This window comes from Pieris napi, chromosome 24, assembly GCF_905475465.1.
Source record: "Pieris napi chromosome 24, ilPieNapi1.2, whole genome shotgun sequence".
NCBI lineage: Eukaryota > Metazoa > Arthropoda > Insecta > Lepidoptera > Pieridae > Pieris > Pieris napi.
The window spans coordinates 3,073,959-3,093,704 of NC_062257.1; the positions used below are offsets into that span (position 1 = coordinate 3,073,959).

The 19,746-nt window shown below is 33.1% G+C and overlaps 1 protein-coding gene across 2 annotated transcripts in view; it reads left to right on the forward strand.

The window, feature by feature from the left end:
- Window positions 1-398: 398 nt before the first annotated feature.
- The window catches only part of LOC125061942 (probable multidrug resistance-associated protein lethal(2)03659), an 86,817-nt gene continuing 67,469 nt past the window's right edge, over window positions 399-19,746 (forward strand). For both annotated transcript variants that reach the window (XM_047667574.1, XM_047667576.1), the window contains exons 1-4: window positions 399-712; window positions 1,004-1,087; window positions 1,774-1,859; window positions 5,767-5,923. In XM_047667574.1, the coding sequence (XP_047523530.1) occupies window positions 1,011-1,087; window positions 1,774-1,859; window positions 5,767-5,923 (320 nt within the window). In that variant the 5' untranslated portion in view covers window positions 399-712; window positions 1,004-1,010. The remainder of the gene's footprint in view (window positions 713-1,003; window positions 1,088-1,773; window positions 1,860-5,766; window positions 5,924-19,746) is intronic.

The following is a 19,746-nucleotide window of genomic DNA, read 5'->3' on the forward strand; positions in this document are numbered from 1 at the left end:
TTTATGTTACGGATATGATGTGAGCAAGTAATGCTTGTACAGTAGAGATTTATAGAAAGATAGGGCACTATGTGGATAATGACTGAAAATTAATTTCATTGCCTTTTTTCGGTGTTCCTATAGGATTCGCCAATCGATTTATCTCGGAAGGTTAAGACAAATAAATAAAACTACTAAATCAAATTAAAACTACTATTTTAAACGTCCTTTATTTTATTATATATTATTTAATTTAGTATATTTTCTACTTCGTTGTATATTTCTGGTACTTTTCAAAAGAGCCTGCCAGCAACACAGTTGGCATTTCTTATTTCTTTTGAGCTTGACATTGACATTACATATTTTACTTTTTCTTTTGACATCCTCAATTTTGTAAATATCAAATTGAAATAGTCAAAACAGAAAAGCGCATGGGAACGCTTGTGTGAGTGTTGTAGTGCCGGTATAATTACTATAAAAAATTGGATAAAGTCGTTATTTTTTACCATCGAGAAATTATTTGATGTACGATTGTGTTTACACAAGTGGTTGAAATTTATATAAGTATTTTAAAATAATAGTGGATGTGAGGGTAAATAAAAAAAACGAAACTTTCTAGGGATTTCGTTCTGCAAAAAGTGTTTACCTGCTTTTGCTTGACAAAGCTGCCAAAAAGTTATGAAACCTACAATATAAAACGTACAATTACTATCTTACCTCTCCACATTGAATTGTAAGTCCTTTTGTACTTCGTTTACTATGTATATAATTAAATCTATTTACTTGAACAGTTTTGACTATTCATTCGTTTTATTCATAATTTATGAAATAAATGTTCCTATTATATATGAAATTAATATTGTGGTTTTCTGCGATTTAATCATCAGAAAACTGCAGTTGACCAACTGAACTTCATATAATAATAACATACTGAGTGACTACAGTATTCATAATTCATAACTATATTTATTATGGTTCTGTCAACCATTTTGATAGGTAAAATAAATTTTATTATATTCAATAGTTAAATAATGGAGTCTCCAAAGAAGAAAGGAAAGCCACCTCATCCTCGGGCCAAAACAAATCCCTTATCTGCCCTGACATTTGCGTAAGTATTTTTATAGATATAGTTTAATAATTTAAAGTACTGTAATGTGAATAAATTAGTAATAATGTTAACTAAATGTTGTCCAAAAATCATAAATAATAAGTCTTAAAATACAATTTTATTGAATTTGTGAATTTTACATTAATTTTTATCAAATATCAATTAAATATTATAAAATTATAATAACCTGCATTTTGTTACCACACATATATTCAAATGAAAAAATATATATAATTTTAGTATATTTAAAAAGTATAAGTCTCCCGTTGTTTTGTCAACATTTTTATAACATACCATTTTTTACAATGAATAAAGCTATTCAGCTAGCTGGCTATCTAGCAGCTCGGTAATTTGATTTCAATATAAATCATACATAAATTATGTTATTACTTATTGTATGCTAATAATTATTAAATTTATGATGCTGTGTGATTACTTGGTGTTTAAGGTACCAAGATTTATTAGCGGTTACTAGAAAATGACAAATATTAGGCATCTTATTTTGTATATTAATCTTATTGTCATATTTAGAAAAATAGTTCTTAAATCCTAAAGTATTTTTGTATGTATTACACAAATACTGATGATCTTTTCTGCCGTGAAATGACTGACAGCTGGGATTTACAATATATTGTTTATGAGTTATCACTGTTTTGGATTCGATAATTTAAATGCTAAAATTTTAGATGGACCCTACCAATCTTCTGGGGTGGTTTGAAGAAGGAGATGGATGAAAATGATCTGTATGAGCCGCTAGAAGAACATGCATCAGGTAAGCTACATTTTTTATATACTTATTTAAAGTATATATATTATATTAGTTGAAATTAAAGGCTTTGAATTTGAAATATATAAAGTATTTATTTATATAAAGTCAAGGTCCTATTAAATGTGAACTTAAGATATGTTTTTGTGTTACCACAGTGACACAAACGGTACTCTTTATTTCAAAGTACAACCCGTTAAGAATGTAAAATAAGAGAAGTAATAAATTTCTCAGACTCACAAAAATCCAAATATGGAGATTTGGACAGAGACTACAAAATTAAAAGCATTTCAAAATTTGAATATCAAAAGTGTTTCCTAATATTTGCAGAAAGTAGTTATTATATTACTTAGTTTTGGTGAAATCAATAAAAATAATTGTGACTTCTTACTAACTAGTATTTTGGCTAAAGTCAGGCAGTTCTCACCGGACAGCCTAAATCTTTATCAATCTTACCTAAAGATAAAACTGAATTCTATCACTCCTCCTTTTTTTTTCTGCCTCGTAATTAGCTACTACATATATATGTATTTATTATTGTCACTCAGTTAACCTTTTGATTGGCATTTAAATTTTTTGTTTATACATATTTTTTATTTATTATTATTTTTTCTTTAGATTTTACTTTATTTTAGTTATACATAGTTACGTACGTGTGTTCTTGTACTTTACCCTCTGTAGGTGTTTCTTTTTTATTGTTCCACTTTAGGGTTGCCTGGAAGGAAGAGGTTGTTAACGATAAGGCCGCCCGTTGCCTTATAACTAATGTAACCGGTTTTTTTTATTTTTTTATATAAAGTGTTTTTTTAACACTTGCATAAAATATATGTTAAAAATTAATTGTTTTAAAGTTACAATAATTTATTTTAAAATTACACTAATTAACTGACAAGATAATAAGCTTAAAGTACGTAAATTAAAACAATTGCCGTTTTATTAATAACATTAATTAATTAATAATATATTATATGATGTAAAAATGCCTTCAGAAGGACGGATTACAGCACTATTAATTTACACTAGAGTAAACATTCCAAGACAGTTGACTTGACAACAATAATGTTTCTAGGAATGCAACATATATTTTTTTGCTATAACGAAAACATTAATTAGAATCTTCCAACTTTGTTTATCATGATTTTTAATTAATGATGAGGTTTAAGTTTCTTTTTCGTTTTAGCTATTATTATTCTTTTTGTTGTTTATTTTGTGATTGCTGTAATTTCCCTTGCTATCTTGCTTATGTTCTAATATAATTGATGTGTATGTGTGTAAAATTTGTGATGTCATATTTTCTTGCATAATTTAATTTCTAAAACAACGTGTATGCATATACACAAAAAAAGTTATTTATCATAATTTTAAATAATAATAATAATGACTATGAACTCATTATTATTCTTGACCTTTGAATAGTCGTTAATTTATAGATCTAGCAACATATTACTACATACTATCAAAAAGTCTGTTAATCTGTAGATTTATTAATATTGGCAAGTCAAATAAACCATATTTCGGTTTTTAACTAATTTGACTTTGATGTTATTAAATTATAATGAAAATGGCCGCTGATACCAGCGCCATTACTTCGACATGTATAAAACGAAATAAATTAATTAGTGGCGCTAGAACCTTTTTAGGTCTGCTCCTCAAATTTTTGTATCTGTTTCATGATCATTTATTAATCTGATAGGCAAGTGGGTGATCAACCTGTGTCTGACACTCGCAGTCGCGTTTTTGGGTCTAAGGCAAGCCGGTTTCCTCACGATGTTTTCCTTCAACATTCGAGCGAATGTTAAATACGCATTGAAAGAAGCGTTTTGGTGCACAGCCGGGGATAGAATCTACGACCTCGGAGATGCCTGCTCCTGATGTACTGCTCTCCTACGTTATGTATACGCGGTTAAATAAGTAATGCAGACGTTTACGTACTAAAATAGCAATTTAGTTTTGTGATGAAGGTCAGAGCCTTTTTGTAATTTCCTGTAGCGATCCTGCTCTCGAGGAGTTTTTGTTTTGCGATCCCAAGGTTGCGTTATCAGCTCTCCGGATATAGAACACCTTGAATTAGCATACAAAACGTTTGTATAATGGCGCGTCTAAACGGGCCATGTTTTGCTGCAATTGATGGCTGCACTGTTGGCAACTAATTGTCCGGCCATTAGAAAAATATTTTAATGCAGCTGATGGCCGAACAATCTATGGCTGGGCAATGTGTTGCAATATGTCTGCAATAGTATGGCCCATGATGCAGACTCCTAAACGGGCTACACAAACCGGCAACAATGGCTGACGAAATCACACTTGTCCCAGCAGCTTATATTGTTTTAAAAAAGAAACAGAAAAAGAAGAGATTGTGGATTCGACCTTACTTAAATAGGCGTGAAACTGTAGACAATTTGAGTCTAGAAATAAGTCTTGATAATAAATTATTCAAGAACTAGAATGTCAAAAGCAGTAATTTTTACGTAGTAATCTAACGCCAAATACAGCTGATCGCAAAACACAGAATATAGCAACAGGCACACTTCACTCATAGCAAACGTCATGTCGCGTAGAAAAGGATACACTGTGCCATAACAAAGAGAGTGACAGAAACAACAATAGAACTGGCTGTGCAATATTGCAGTTGAATTCGATAGCCTAGCGATCGTCCGGCCACCCATCGGGGCAACATCGGCCATATGTGACTATACAAAACATGTTTGGCTATATGGCCGGGACATTACTGCAATATTGCATAGTGTGGCTGCTATTGTTTGCAATGTTGCCGGCCACAGTGTTGCAGCCATCAATTGCAGCAAAATATGGCCCGTTTAGACGCGCCATATGAATCGGACGCTGCAACCATTACACATAGTGAATGCAATCCCGACTCGAGATCCCGCGTAATTTTTCGAGATCGACAATGGAGTGCCGGGTTTTCGGGATTTCTAGTTTAAAAACAAGTTCACAATTTTTTTATTACTGAACTTATGTTAAAAATTACTTATTTATTAATAATATAAATAACTCCTTACTTCATGACTATACCTGTTAAATGACATGAGTCTAAGAATAAAAAATAAAGGATTTTTTGTCATACGAGATTATCATTCTACAGTGAACAGTGACGCTATGTTAACTTCCAATTATCGCTGTACGTTATTGAAACTTACAGAGTAAGCTGCAGGTCTTTACAAGTGTCCGGTAAAATAAATAGTTGGCAATGAAAAGCCGTGGTGGAGTTCTTCTGCCCTTGATTGGAGAACTGGTAGTAAATTTTTAGACAGTCAGCATATATAATATGTCACTGACGAGGTCAGCGTGCCCCGACTCGCCCATAAATATTATGAGGATATTTTCGGAGTAGTAGTCACCCGGGCCTTTCAAGTTGATAAAGTCCCTAAAGGGGAGGTTTTGACACTTCTCTGCTGTCTAGCTTCTCGGTCACAAATGTGCCTGATAGGCTATATATTTTTATATAAAAACAAAAGTGCGTGCGTACAAAGTACACATGTCAGAAGTGAAACTTCTTTGGCAAACAAATTTTTAAGTCTTGGTTAAGGTTAAGGGGAAAAGGAAGTTATGTTAGGAATTTAATTGTCATTAAAATATTAAGTGTCGAAAATTATAAATTAATTTTTTTAAATTTATTTCTTCGGTAATAAAAACACGTGGCATTTTAATTTGCACTTCGTCATTTGAGATTTCAATAAATTATTTTGCATAAAATATAAAATGCTAATATTTCATAAATTCTCTTTTTAATTTTAAAAATAGAATTTCTATAACGTTCTCACTCTCTCTATCGCTCTCTCCCTTTTCTTCGACAAAAACGCTGCACATCTTCGTGACCCTAATATTAAATTTTACCCTCATGCGCCTAAAGAAGTTTCACTTCAAATATATATAATTCTTCTGTGATACGCAGGTCCTCTGGGTGACAAGTTCGCTCGTCTGTGGGAAGAGGAAGTAGCTAGCGCCGGTGGGAAAAGAACACCCAGCCTCCTAAGAGTTATCTTAAAAGCCTACGCCGCCAGATGTATGCTTTATGGATTCGTTCTAATGTTTATGGAATGTGGAATACGGTGAGTGATTTTTATTAAGATTTACGAAATAAATGATAAGTCATAGACAAATCATTTATGTCAATTAGGCCCAATAAAAAACGTACTTTTGAAAGTTATAAATATTTAAAAAAATGACATTTATTTGACATTTGACATTACATTGATTTGATATGTGAAGACTATGTACCTAGAATAAAGAAAACTACTATACTACATTAAAATTGGGCGTGGTGTTATAAAAATGCAGCAGATAACTAAATTATTATGTATATAGTATATACATACTGCTAACATATTTCCAAATATCGGAACTATAGAATTTACGTTATTCAAAGAAATAATTATCATACAGTCAAACAGTGTGTGAGTTACGTCAAAGTTGATTTCTTTGTCTAGTTTGATTGCCCTATGAAGCAGGACCAGCATGTACCCAAGCAAGTAATATGCTTATTTTATGATATTTATTCAAGTTAAGTGAAAAAAAAGCGTCGTGATACAAATAAAGTTAATACAGTACCCGATTTCCTTCCTCTGTATAGCACGGTACTTCTTTCCATAACGGTTCACACGGTATAATTTATTGTGAAATGACAGTCCGCTAAAAATTGCCGCCCGGGCCAATACGCTACGCCTCTTATTTATTTCGTAATCCTATAGCTAACATATATTATATATAACAAAAAACAATTATACTAATAGTATAAGATCCCGATATACAACGACCTTCACCGAGATGCTTATTTAATGAAACGTATATTATATTTAATTTACTATGTCAATAAATATAATCCATATGGGTTGCCTAGCAAATTTCAGTCCAGAGTATGTTTAATTAATATTTTTTTATAATTTGCATGTAGTACATTTTTTTAATTTTTTTCAATCAATATTTTTAATCAGGGTGGTATTATATATGTATCACTATAACCTTATTTTTTACTAAAGATGTATATATACTTTAGTGTCACATAAAAAATTTACACATAAATAATTAATTGATTAAAAACAACCTAACGTTTGCATATTCTATGGGCTTCATACTTTCGATTGGTATAGAATTTACCTAATAATCATACCGGTGAAATGTTTAAAAAAATATATTTTTTTAAATATTAATTAAATCGTTGTTGTATATCGGGATCTTAGACCATAAAGATATAGCCATACATTTACAAAAGGAAAAAGAAAAATATTAAATACATTAAACTAAGTAATACCTATTTGGTTGTGTTGTGTGATGGTGTGAAAGTGAGGGTATGTATGTGGAGTGTGTATGGGTATTCTTAATACCTTTTAAGCATATTCCGCTATAGCTTCTTTCATGTGTTATGATTGTAATTATAAAACAAATTATGCTCTGTCTAACGGGTATTTATCAATATAATGTAATTGTTTTCCATGCAGGATAACAATATCATAATTAATGCACATTCCTAGACATATATATGTTAACGTAAAATTGTAAACACCGTTAGATTGTAATATTTCTCGCGAGATTATAAACTGTCAAAAGATTGTAAACCTCAGCGTACTGCTTACAATTTAACGTATTATTATTCGGTAGATTGTACTACACTAACTTAGTTATCATTCAAACTTCTTTGGTCAATTACAGATTAATTTTACTTCCCAACAATTTCATATAACTACCGAATAATAATACGTTAAATTGTAAGCAGTTCGTTGAGGTTCACAATCTTTCGACAGTTTACAATCTCGCGAGATATATTACAATCTAACGGTGTTTACAATTTTACGGTGACATATATTATATACGTTATGAGTGAGTCTTACATATATTAATTATCGTCTGAAAGCGGTTACCATCAATAGCAAGTCATATATTTTAAAGCCCTCATAAATTAGCTAATATGTACAAAGTACGAATGTTTAACACCTATATATTATGTATGTTGTATGATAATAGTTGTCCAAACTTTGAAATACAGAAGTTATAATATTACTACCGTCTACATGTTGGTGCGTACAATTAATAATTTTATTATCTACCAACATCTAATAAAAATAAAAAATAAAAATTATTTATTTTAATTCCTTGCATCATTAATTGCAATATCAAAGTTTTAATTATCGAACGGTTCTTATTAGGTACCTTAAAATATTATTAGTACAGGTTACAAAACCTATTATGTTAGTTTTCCGTAAGTTCGTGACACATTTATTTGAGCCTAGAACTGTATTTTCTATATACTAGTATACATTGTTTTATTAAGACATTTCAATAAATTATTAACTCAAACTCGAACTCAAAATATCTTTATTCAAGTGGGTAACCAAGTACACTTTTGAATCGTCATGTTAAATTAATAGTAAATTTATATTTTTTACAAGTTAGCCTGCATGACTTCAAATTATTCCCCTTATAATGATTAATTTTTATTTACTGGCAATACTAATATCCATGACAGCGACGCTCTTACCGGCCAAGAAAAGTATAATAACCGGCCATAAAACATACAACCATTGGTGTGTAAATACTGTCATTCAGCGAACACCTACAGAATGTCACATAGAACAAACTTTAAATACCCCTAAATATCTATTAAAAACCCCATTGATATACCCAAGATGCACAGTCTCGTATAAAAGTAACGCTCGAAAGTGTCCCGAAACACTATTTCTGTCTCTTTCTATAACAGTATGTCTATAACAGTATATGTTACAAGCATATATTATTGCAAAATCAACCTTACGCGAATTGCTTAAAGTTGTTATTACAACGCAGTGTATACGTACTCAAAGCAATAAAATTTTACGACCGACCGTGGTCGGTAGGACAAGGTATTGAGTGGAGTCGAACATGACTTTTTTATTTACAACTATTTAACATAATTTTAAATTTATCCGACTTTTCGGGTGCTTTACAGCGTACGTGGTCACGGTGACTAAAGACAAAAGGTGTTGGATGTTAAATAGTTGGAAATTTATAATAATACATAACTTTAATCCGCTTAAAAAGTTTTTTCTTTAAATTAAAAAAAAAATGTTAAATTGGCTACCCTGACCTACACTTTATATAGCGTAAATATATTTGTCAAAAACTACACACAAAAAAGTTCAAAAGTACATAAATTTATTTATAAAAAAAAACACAAATAAATAACATCGACTCCACTTATTAGACGCGAGACTATTTGAAATGAGTGCACAATTTAGAATGTTGCGCTCATTTTTTGAGGACGTTTTTTAGACGTTGATTGTGCATCTTGGGTTTTTTATATATCAATGAAAAACCCCTAAAATTTTTGTTTGAAGTTCGAGAGGTAATTTCAAATATACTTTCAAGTAGTATGAAATTTAGATCATTACAGCTTTTTGATGTTTCAGTTATATCGCTTGGAGTTTATATTTGGTTTAGTTTGTTGGTTATGGTTGGTAATGGTTGCAATACATAACAAATATTTTATATAACAAAAAACATGGCGATTAAAAAGAGTGGCGGAGAGTTTATTGCCAGTTCTTCTCGTCCGTTGTACGCCCTTGATTTGAGAACTGGCTGTAAATGTAAAATTAGAAGCATTTAATATGTATTTCGCATTTCTCCATAGTTGCTTATCATTTAAAAAATCAAACACGCAATACTCGCCGAGCGAGTTTGGTTATCTTGCCGAAGCCGCGTAGAAATTATTTGAAGAAGTCTATTAAGTATGAGGGTGTGCAATTATTTAATCCATTGCCGTTTAAAATTCGTAATATTAGCGCGTTTAACCAATTCAAAAGGGCATTAAAGATACATATCAGAATGAACCTATTAGACTAAAATTGGGACGGCCGATGGTGACGTGTTTCTCTTTATATATATTTATTAAGTTTCTCGTCTAAATATAAATACATTTTTTGTAATGAGAAATAAAGTTCTTTAAACAATATTTCTTTCTTGGTGCTACAACCTCTTTTAGGTCTTGGCCTCAGATTTCTGAATCTGTTTCATGATCATTTTTAAATCTAATAGGCAAGTAGGTGATCAGCCTCCATTGCCTGACACACGCCGTCGACGTTTTGGGTCTAAGACATGTCGGTTTCCTCACGATGTTTTCCTTCACCGTTCGAGCAAATGTTAAATGCGCATTGAAAGAAAGTCCATTGGTGCACAGCCGGGGATCGAACCTACGACTTCAGGTATGAGAGTCGCACGCTGAAGCCACTAGGTCAACACTGCTTGTACATTGTGTTACCTAAATGAATAAATGAATTTGAACTTTATTGCATTAAAATAAAGGTCATCTTCGGATGATTGAACCTTTTATCTGTTAACGTAAAATTGTAAATACCGTTAGATTGTAATCTATCTCGCAAGATTATAAACTGTCGAAAGATTGTGAACTCAACGTACTTCTTACAATTTAACGTATTATTATTCGGTAGTTATATGAAATTTTTGGGAAGTAAAATTAATCTGTAATTGACCAAAGAAGTTTGAATGATAACTAAGTTAGTGTAGTACAATCTACCGAATAATAATACGTTAAATTGTAAGCAGTAAGCTGAGGTTCACAATCTTTCGACAGTTTATAATCTCGCGAGATAGATTACAATCTAACGGTGTTTACAATTTTACGGTGACATATCCATGTAATAATGATCAAATTGGCAATTCAAATACGAAAAGTTCAAAACTGGCAGTTCAGGTGAATGTCCCTTGGGGTTGTGATAAGAAAGGTGATTTTTTATTAATATGTTGAACTTATAATTGATTGATAAGTATTGACGTTTATAACAAGAATACCTTTACCTGGTTGTTGACGTTTGACAATTGACCTATGACACTTAATGCTTGTTTAGGTTCGGGGTTTATCTAATAGGGATCAGCGTTTGCATATGTTAACGTAAAATTGTAAATACCTTTAGATTGTAATCTATCTCGCGAGATTATAAACTGTCGAAAGATTGTGAACCTCAGCGTACTGCTTACAATTAAACGTATTCGGTAGATTGTACTCTATCGAAGTGAAACCGTCAAATTACTATCTAAAATTGTCAACTGTCCGAAGGTTGTCCCCGATTGGGCGGCTTTATAGTAGACCGTTAATTAGTAATACGTTAAATTGTAAGCAGTACGTTGAGTTCACAATCTTTCGACAGTTTACAATCTCGCGAGATAGATTACAATCTAACGGTGTTTACAATTTTACGGTGACACATACACAGATCTAAGGATCGTTATCGCTGTCACTGTTGGAAGTTTAGCGACAATATTCAACTCGTGCGCATATATCTTTAATCTTAACAAACTCCTTTATGTCAAAATCCAATACACGTTTGACGTACTTAGATTATCTACGTATAGATCTGATGCCTTCCCGCAAGGCGAAGAATAAATAAAAATTACCATGAATGACTCTAGTTCATAGCATCAGTTGAGTTGAATGTTTGTTTAGTTTATGATTTAGCATAAAAGTTATTATTAGTAACCGTTGCGTACCATCTGTGCCGCGCCCTTTAGTTCCGGTTGGCCAATATTACTAACGATTTCACTTGAAGTTTGCAATTTAAGGACGTAATATCATATAATGTAAAGTAACTTAACATAGATGATATAGAATACATTCAGAAGAATAACTAAGGCAGATGAAACAATGAAAATAAATAAACTTAAGTAGAAATGGGCACATGGTAAAAGGAACAGAAAGAAGGAGCAACGAAGTATTAAACTGGTAAAAATAAACGCAAAAGAGGAAGACAATTTAGAAGGTAGATAGACTAGGATAAGGAAACAGCAGGGGGTACATGGCTAAAAATGGTATAGTTCAGTCAAAATGGCGGTAAAGAGGGCACGCAGATATTTAGGATTTAATGAGATGATAGAACTATAAATATATATAAAAATAATAGAAGTTAAAATTTATTTCAATGTTATATCTGAAATAAAATTATTAATGAGGTACATATATTAGTGAGGCTAAGAGGCCCCCGAATGGTACCCTTAGGTACTCCAGCCCGCAACTAGCAACACACGTTTTTATATACATAATCAAAGGAACATTTATGAATTGAAGTGTTTCTCACAACGTACTCCAATCTAAAAATACAAAACGGAAACGTCATATCCATTGTATCTCGTAATAGGAGACAACGAGTTGTGCGAATGCCAGAGTATTTACCTATAGTAAATATTCAATAGAGATTTCTGTTGGATTTTCCCTCTAAGCTTGGGGCAAGCGCTAAAGATTATTTAATGATATGATGACAGTGGCCTCGAATTATTGTATCTAAGGTAAACAGTGACACTTACCATCTGCGGTTACAAATCACTGTGATGACGTCATACTCTGAAACGCGCTAACAAAGTTATTCCAACTAAGTATATATATATGTTAACGTAAAATTGTAAACACCGTTAGATTGTAATCTATCTCGCGAGGTTATAAACTGTCGAAAGATTGTCAACTCAACATACTGCTTACAATTTATTCAAAATTTTCGGAACCCTACACTAATTGAAACATGAAGTTAATGTAATGTATGTACATTTGACAAGTAATGGTTAAATTAGGTTAAACTTTAAAATTAACAAATGAGGAAATAATCGATTCGATTAATTTACCGAGAATGTCACATCACTTATAACCAATAGAAAACGAGAATGTCACATCTCTTATAACCAATAGAAAAGTAGAAAATGGCCGTTTCACAATTTGACGGTTTCACTTCGATAGATTACAATCTACCGAATAATAATACGTTAAGTTGTAAGCAGTATGTTGAGTTGACAAACTTTCGACAGTTTATAATCTCGCGAGATAGATTACAATCTAACGGTTTTTACAATTTTACGGTGACATATACAACTTCTCGATAAGCCACCTACGGGCCAGTCAGTTGTCGAGGATCCTCCCTTAGGTTGTAACAACAGTATACCCTACTTCCTCAACATTGGTCACTTTGTGATCACTTCAAGGGGGGTACTGTAGCGACAGCTACAATCTGCGCTTACAAATCACTGCGATGACGTCATACCCTGAGAAGCGCTTATGAAGTTCCAGCCGTTGGGGATATATACTACTACGGCTAGTCAGTAGGTAAGGGAGCGTTCAAGTATTACGTAACGCGTTTTTGGAGGGGGGGGGGTTCCTTTTGTAAAACGTTACGATGCAGGGCGGGGATTGAATTACGCGTTATTGTTAATATTATTTTCGACTTACACCACATAAAAGTAACTAAAGAGACACAAGGTGGTCACGAAACGTTTTACTATACTTGAGTACAGTACTGTAATAGGGTACTGAAAAACGTTACGGCGAGATACATGGGGGGGGTCAATAATCTCCAAAAATTGCGTTACAGCCTGGCCACGGGACATTCGCCGACGCGAATATTCGCGCGGTGCGAACCGCGATGCGTCTAGCGACTGAAATAAACTCATAGCAATGTACTAATCAAGCCACGCGCAACGGCGACCAGCGATGCGACCGGCGAAATGTACCGAGCGAATCGCGCGGGCGACTGACGTCGCGACGGGCGAGCGAAACAAATGCATGAATCAGTACGGTGCAAGCCACGGAGTCGAGCGGCAGTCGCGGCGAATAGAGAAGGGAATAAATAAGTTTAGTCGTGGTCGCGGCGAAAAATGAATACAGAGTTTTTTGTTACTGAAATACTGGCTAGACCAGCTATTTGGAAGTCTGGCATCCACAGCATTAATTTAATATATGTACCTTAATCTCAAAAACAATTTTTCAGCGGCACTTAAAATTCTATTTGCATTAACTTTTTTCTCCAATTCTGGTTGAATATTCATAAGAATATAATTGAAGGTTTCAATACTCATTCTGGTATACTCAAAAAAATAATTCTGGATATATTCTGAATTTCTCATACTTCTTGTGGAATTCTCCACAATTTCTCCAAATATTAGGTCTTGAACCAAAAGCTATTACTTTCCAAGCAATATCGAGATGATTTCGATAAAGACATTTCGCTGTCGAACTTCCTTACTGGTCGCGGCGGCAAACGTGACTGGTCCGTGGCCTGCAAACGGCCCCGCGCGAATGGTCGCCTCGCCTCTCGCATCGCCGTTCGCACCGCCGATCCCCGTGGCCAGGCCGTTACGTAATACTTGAACGCTCCCTAACTCTGCCCTTCAGGCGGTTGACCACTACTTACGGGCCAAGCCGAGGTCCTAGTCGCTGGAAAAAGACCATTCCGGTCGTGGCCGCCATTTGGCCACGCTCGCCGAAATAGCCGGAGCTGAGCTGTCAAGGCCCTTAAGGCCAACGGCGAGAATTACTTAGGACCGGCCAGTCAGTAGCTACATCACCACACAGAAATAAGAGATAGAAAACATTCATCAAATCCCTCTAAACTGTTTGTCAAAGGAGATATGTTTAACAGTAATGTAATTAAATTAATGCTATGTTTTATTCTGTTTTAATTATTGAAGTATTGTAGCGATTAAAGCGAAGAATAAATCTAATAAAAACAGAATTGGTTTTTCCACGAATGGTGGAAATTCTGAATCATATTTCCTATTTCTGCCGTGGTTATAATATATAAAAATTTATAGCAATTTTTGCTTCATCGTTGGACTCACATATCTGAGATCGTAGGTTCGATTCACGGCTGTGCACCACTGGACTTTCTATGTGCATTTGGCTTGGAAGCAAAATTGTCGGCGTGTGTCAAGGACAGAAGGTTATTCACCTACTTGCCTATTAGAAAAATTATTAGGCCAGGCCTAAACGATTTATATTACATACAGTTGTATGGTAAGATTTTCCAGCTTTGTAAAGTTTTACAAAGCTGGAAAATCTTCATAATAAGAAATAATCTTGAATAAAACCAAAAATTACGAATCGTATTGTAAATCTTGTATTCCTTATATTTCGCATGAAAAGCACTTTATATACTAATATATAACCGTTCCTCAGGAATTCATAAAATATATAATGAATCATCAATCTATCTATGAAAATTAAATTACAGACGGCAAAAATTGACTCAGATGTATTATATTTTATGTTAATTCATAATTAAACGTAATTTATAGATTGCGCGTTTAAGCATTCTATCTTTGCTAGACATCAGGTATTTAATATTTATTCCGAACACTATAAAAGTAAAAAACGCTGTCGTAAACATGTCAACAAGATCAAATCGTCATAGTCGTAGAATAGTGACGGATCTGACCAATAGTAAACTTTAAAGGCAGCCATTTCAAAATAATATAATCATGTTAGATTTTGTCATAACTATTTTAATTCATATTCTGTTATTATGAAAATTGGCATACAAGCAAACAAAAGGGTTTGTTTTGAAACAAAATAAAAATAATAACATTAAATTACACAGTTTTTAAAAAAATCACATGTTTCTATGAAATCCGTCACTTTACCGACTGATTAATTTTAAATTTAAAACAAATGGATTTTTTTAAATGTAGCTATAATATTTAGTCAATGTTGTATCCAAATATGATAAAAAGTGGCTATTAGTTTTTTTTCAAATCCGACATTGTTCTACGATCATGACGAAATGACGGCTTAATAATTACAAAATACTCTCTTATATTCCTGTTCAATCCTTAAACTCCTTCCCATCTCAAAAACGATTTAAAATTTTTGGGAGCCTATAGCTAAGGCTGATGCTCTTCCGAAAACTATATCCTTGAAATCCCATCTTCTAACTCTTCCTTTCTTGGCGAATCCTTTAAGGTATCCCTTTGCATTTAGAGGCCCCTTCCTTTATAATAAAATTTAGAAATCTATGGATTCTGAGATCGTCAAACTATTCAGATATAAACTCGCAAGTCACATATAAATTACACTAGCCAAATTGGATTTCGAATCTACAGAGGCATTACTACATATCTTGGTATGACTGAGGTTTCAAAAACTAACACACACACACAGTGCACGATCATAACTTTCAGCTACACTCTCAAATACATGCGCATACACACCCATTCACACACTCACTCATTCACTTGGCTGCTACCGGAATAACGCAAAGATAATTCCTGATGAATTCTTTGATCGGTGATAACATCTTTTAACCGACCTTTGACCTGTATGTCCAAACTGTTATATTTCGTGTCCAAAAATTTCTGAAAACTAGGAAGTCGAGGTGTGATTTTATAAAATTATAAATGATGAAGGTACGTACGTTGAGCATGACGTACAGACCCGAGCGGTAACGCAAGTTGGGCTCTATACATCAAGAGCAAACAACGTATATGGCGAGGGAACGTTGAGGTATTTGCTATCTCGGCTAATAAACTACTCAGTCTATTATTGGTCCTGTTGAGTAACGTTAACGAACGTAAAAAAAGAGTGTGTGTACTTATGTACACGCGTTAGAACTTATACATCTTTTGCGTATGGAAAAAAAAATAACTAAAATGCAGTAGTGATTAACGATAAATATTAAAATTAATCAATAAAATTATTATTAGTAAATACTACACCGTCGTATATGAAATTGATTTAATAAAAACACCAAAATAATATTTATTCACACTGTTTAATTGTACTGTTACGAAACACGTGTTCTAAATATAAAAAAATACTAGAATATACAACTTGAACATAGTTAGGTATTATCGATTTTCATGCCACCTAGAACTAACTTAATTCTGTTAATTTTGTGTCACGGTGCGCGCGCATCGTAAAATTTCACTCTCATCAATTTTTCATAACTTCAAAAAGTAAATTGAAAATCTACTTTTATATACATTTGTCTCCTAAACAAGACTGCTATTGTTACATATATACAAATACACAGTGGTTTTCTTCTATTTGTATAATAAATAAATTAAAAAAAAGTTACACTTTTGGCCAACGATTTGATATTTAAATAATTTCTCTTAACATTGTAACACAGTAGTCACGTACACTAAATATAGAACCAACACGAGTTTTGTTAGACCTTGATTTGTGACGAAATACGTGCTGTTGAGTAGTAAGATGATATTCATAGACAAGACTAGATTATGTTGCCGGCACTCAAATTGCAGTAGCTTTTTTTAATAGAAGAGGCAAGTGGGTAGGAGTCTCTTCTGATATTCATGCCAAAAGAGAAGTGCGTTGTCAGCTCTTTGGAGGACCCAAAGTCGAAAGGGTATAGCGGCATCATATTGGTCGTAGTAAGCGGCATCATATTGGTCCTGGAAGTTGCAATGGTACCTTAGATTAGCTTTTAATCAGGCGATGAACGGTTAATAAAAAATATAATAACTACTTTTAATAAATGAAGGGGCAAGTGAACTTGACAATCTATGGTGAAATTAACATTTAGACATTTTATATATGGCCAATAGTTCTGTACGGCTGTGAAGCTTGGAGAATTAAAGAAAATACCCGCTGACGCATGCTTCGTGTAGAATCCCGAAGGTTTCTAAGAAAAGGTTCTTAATCGAGTGGGAATGTCGAAACACTTATCCAGAAAGATAAAATAGGGAAGGGGATAATTATAATGGGTAAAATCCAGGGTAAACGGCGTGGAAGAAGGAAACAATCATGGCTTGGCAACGTGGAAGATGAAGATGCAGCAAGCATCTGGCACAGGACAAGACACGCTTCAAGACAATGAAGGCCAACCTCCAGTAATGAAGAGGCACTAAAAGAAGTTTATATATATTTATATTGGGTCGCAGTGCGGTCCATGCCCTATCAAAAACTTAAAAGCTAGAGTTAAAAATTTGTATTATAATTATTTAATTGTAACATTTTTGGAAATAAAAGCCTTTTATTAATTTAGGGTTGTCACAAAAAATGCATTCGATTGGTGTATTTATTTTGTATGCCGTATTTCCGACAAACGTTTCCTTAGTTTTTCTAAGTACCGAGGTCATTTGATAGACAAGGTTTTAGAATTGATGACATGCTATTGTCATTCTCGGTCATTACAATTATATATGTCATAATAGTTTTCCTTATTTTATGGGTTTTTTTAGCCTTGGGCTATTTTTATGATTAATGCACAATATTAGATTTAACGGTGTTTATACAAAAATATTGACAAGATAGAAAACAATATAACACTATTTTTGGTTTGTTCAGTTTATACAGCTGTCACTTCAAAATAGTACAGATACCGGCAAACCTCTTGAGCACGAAACAAGGGAGTGAGGGAAAGTTTGCGCTCACTGTACTGTGGCTGGTGACAGTTTTTTTTGATTAAAGTGATTTTGGTTGTATTTCTTTTATATGTATGTGTGTGTGCTTTATTCAAATAAACGTTTTTTCTTTTCTTATGTCAATAATTAGGTATAATTATGATAAGGTTTTTGAAGTCAAGGTGCTTCTATAGCGTAACTGAATATTTAGAACATAAGTTTAGAACATAAATTTAATAACGTATGATATGATATGTACAATAATATAATGATACAAATAATATAAAAACTGACCAATTCATATGACTAATAATGTAAAATTCCTTTAAATACAAATTTGCGCGCCATTGTGTGTGGCAGAATATGCGAACTTATGTTTGTACCACCTGACACATTTTTGTACCATATTCTTGCAATAAATTATTATTATTATTATTATTAATAGTCCTATTGATAAAAGTTTTCAGCCAAGCGTAAATAATCTGTTTAGTGTTATCGTTTACGAGTTTTAGGGTGAGATCAAAAACAAGAGCGTAAAAACCTTTTATTTAAATATAAATTAATCTTAATCATCATAATATATGTCGGAGCAATGGCGTACCTGTCAACTGTCTTGACTCAGAGCACATACATTAATTAAACTATTCAATGGTCCGCCGGAATTATCCGCCATTGAATAGTCGTAATTCGTTAATTGATAGATGTAGAAATACTATTCGAATAAACCACAAGTATTAGAAGTTTTAAATTGATTTGACTTTGACGTTAATTTAGCTCTGTGACATAAAGACAATGGCAGCTGACAGGAACGCCATTGCTCCGACATATTAGCACTCAATTAAGAATGTGCGTAATTAAAGGATTTAAACTTTTACGAGCTTTCTGGCTTTGTGTTCATGGCCAGTAGTAACACATACCATTAGGTTAATTTTCCATGTATATTTAAAGCTTTAAGCTTCAAACAAATAACTTTAATCATACCAAAATATTTGCAAATATGTACTTGTTACCATTTGACCCCCCCATAACGCGATATCCGTCCCCCATATAACGTGGTATTTCCCCCCTATAACGCGGAGATTTCTAAAGTTATATTTCTGTAATGTGAGACTTATAATGATTTGTCTATAATTAGTTTTGACTACCTTTGCACTTGTTTCAATAGTGTTATAAAATTAAACTAAATAACAAAGAAAATAATAAACGGCACAAATATAAAAGTCTTTCCTCCAACTTCGATTTTGTTCCCTTTGGAGTAGAGACTCTTGGGCCGTGGGGTTTAACTGCACGGACGCTTATTAAATATTTAAGTTGGCGCCTAGTAGAACCGGTGACTCCAGAGCTGGCACTTTCCTCGCTCAACGAATCAGTATCGCAATAAAGCGAGGAAATGCTGCCAGCGTTAAAGGTACACTGGCACGGGGACCAAGCTTTTAAAATTTGTTTTGATTTTTGTTTTAATTATTTTTATTATTACTTTGTAGCTTAAGAAAATTGTAAATATATATGTACTTGATTGTAAATAAAATACCTCAAACTAAATAACTAAATTCGTGTTCCTAGTTTTTGTTAAAAATCGGTTTTACGATAATACTAGGAGTATTAGACATCCTAAAACGTGTTCCGGGTCTACCGCGTTATAGGGATTATAGAACTTATCAGACTTTAGGCTTTTAACGCCCAAACTTCTCAAACTTGTTGCATTGTTTGAACATGTTTCCGTTTTTTGATATTATATCTAATATTCTGTCGCTGTTCTAAATGTTTA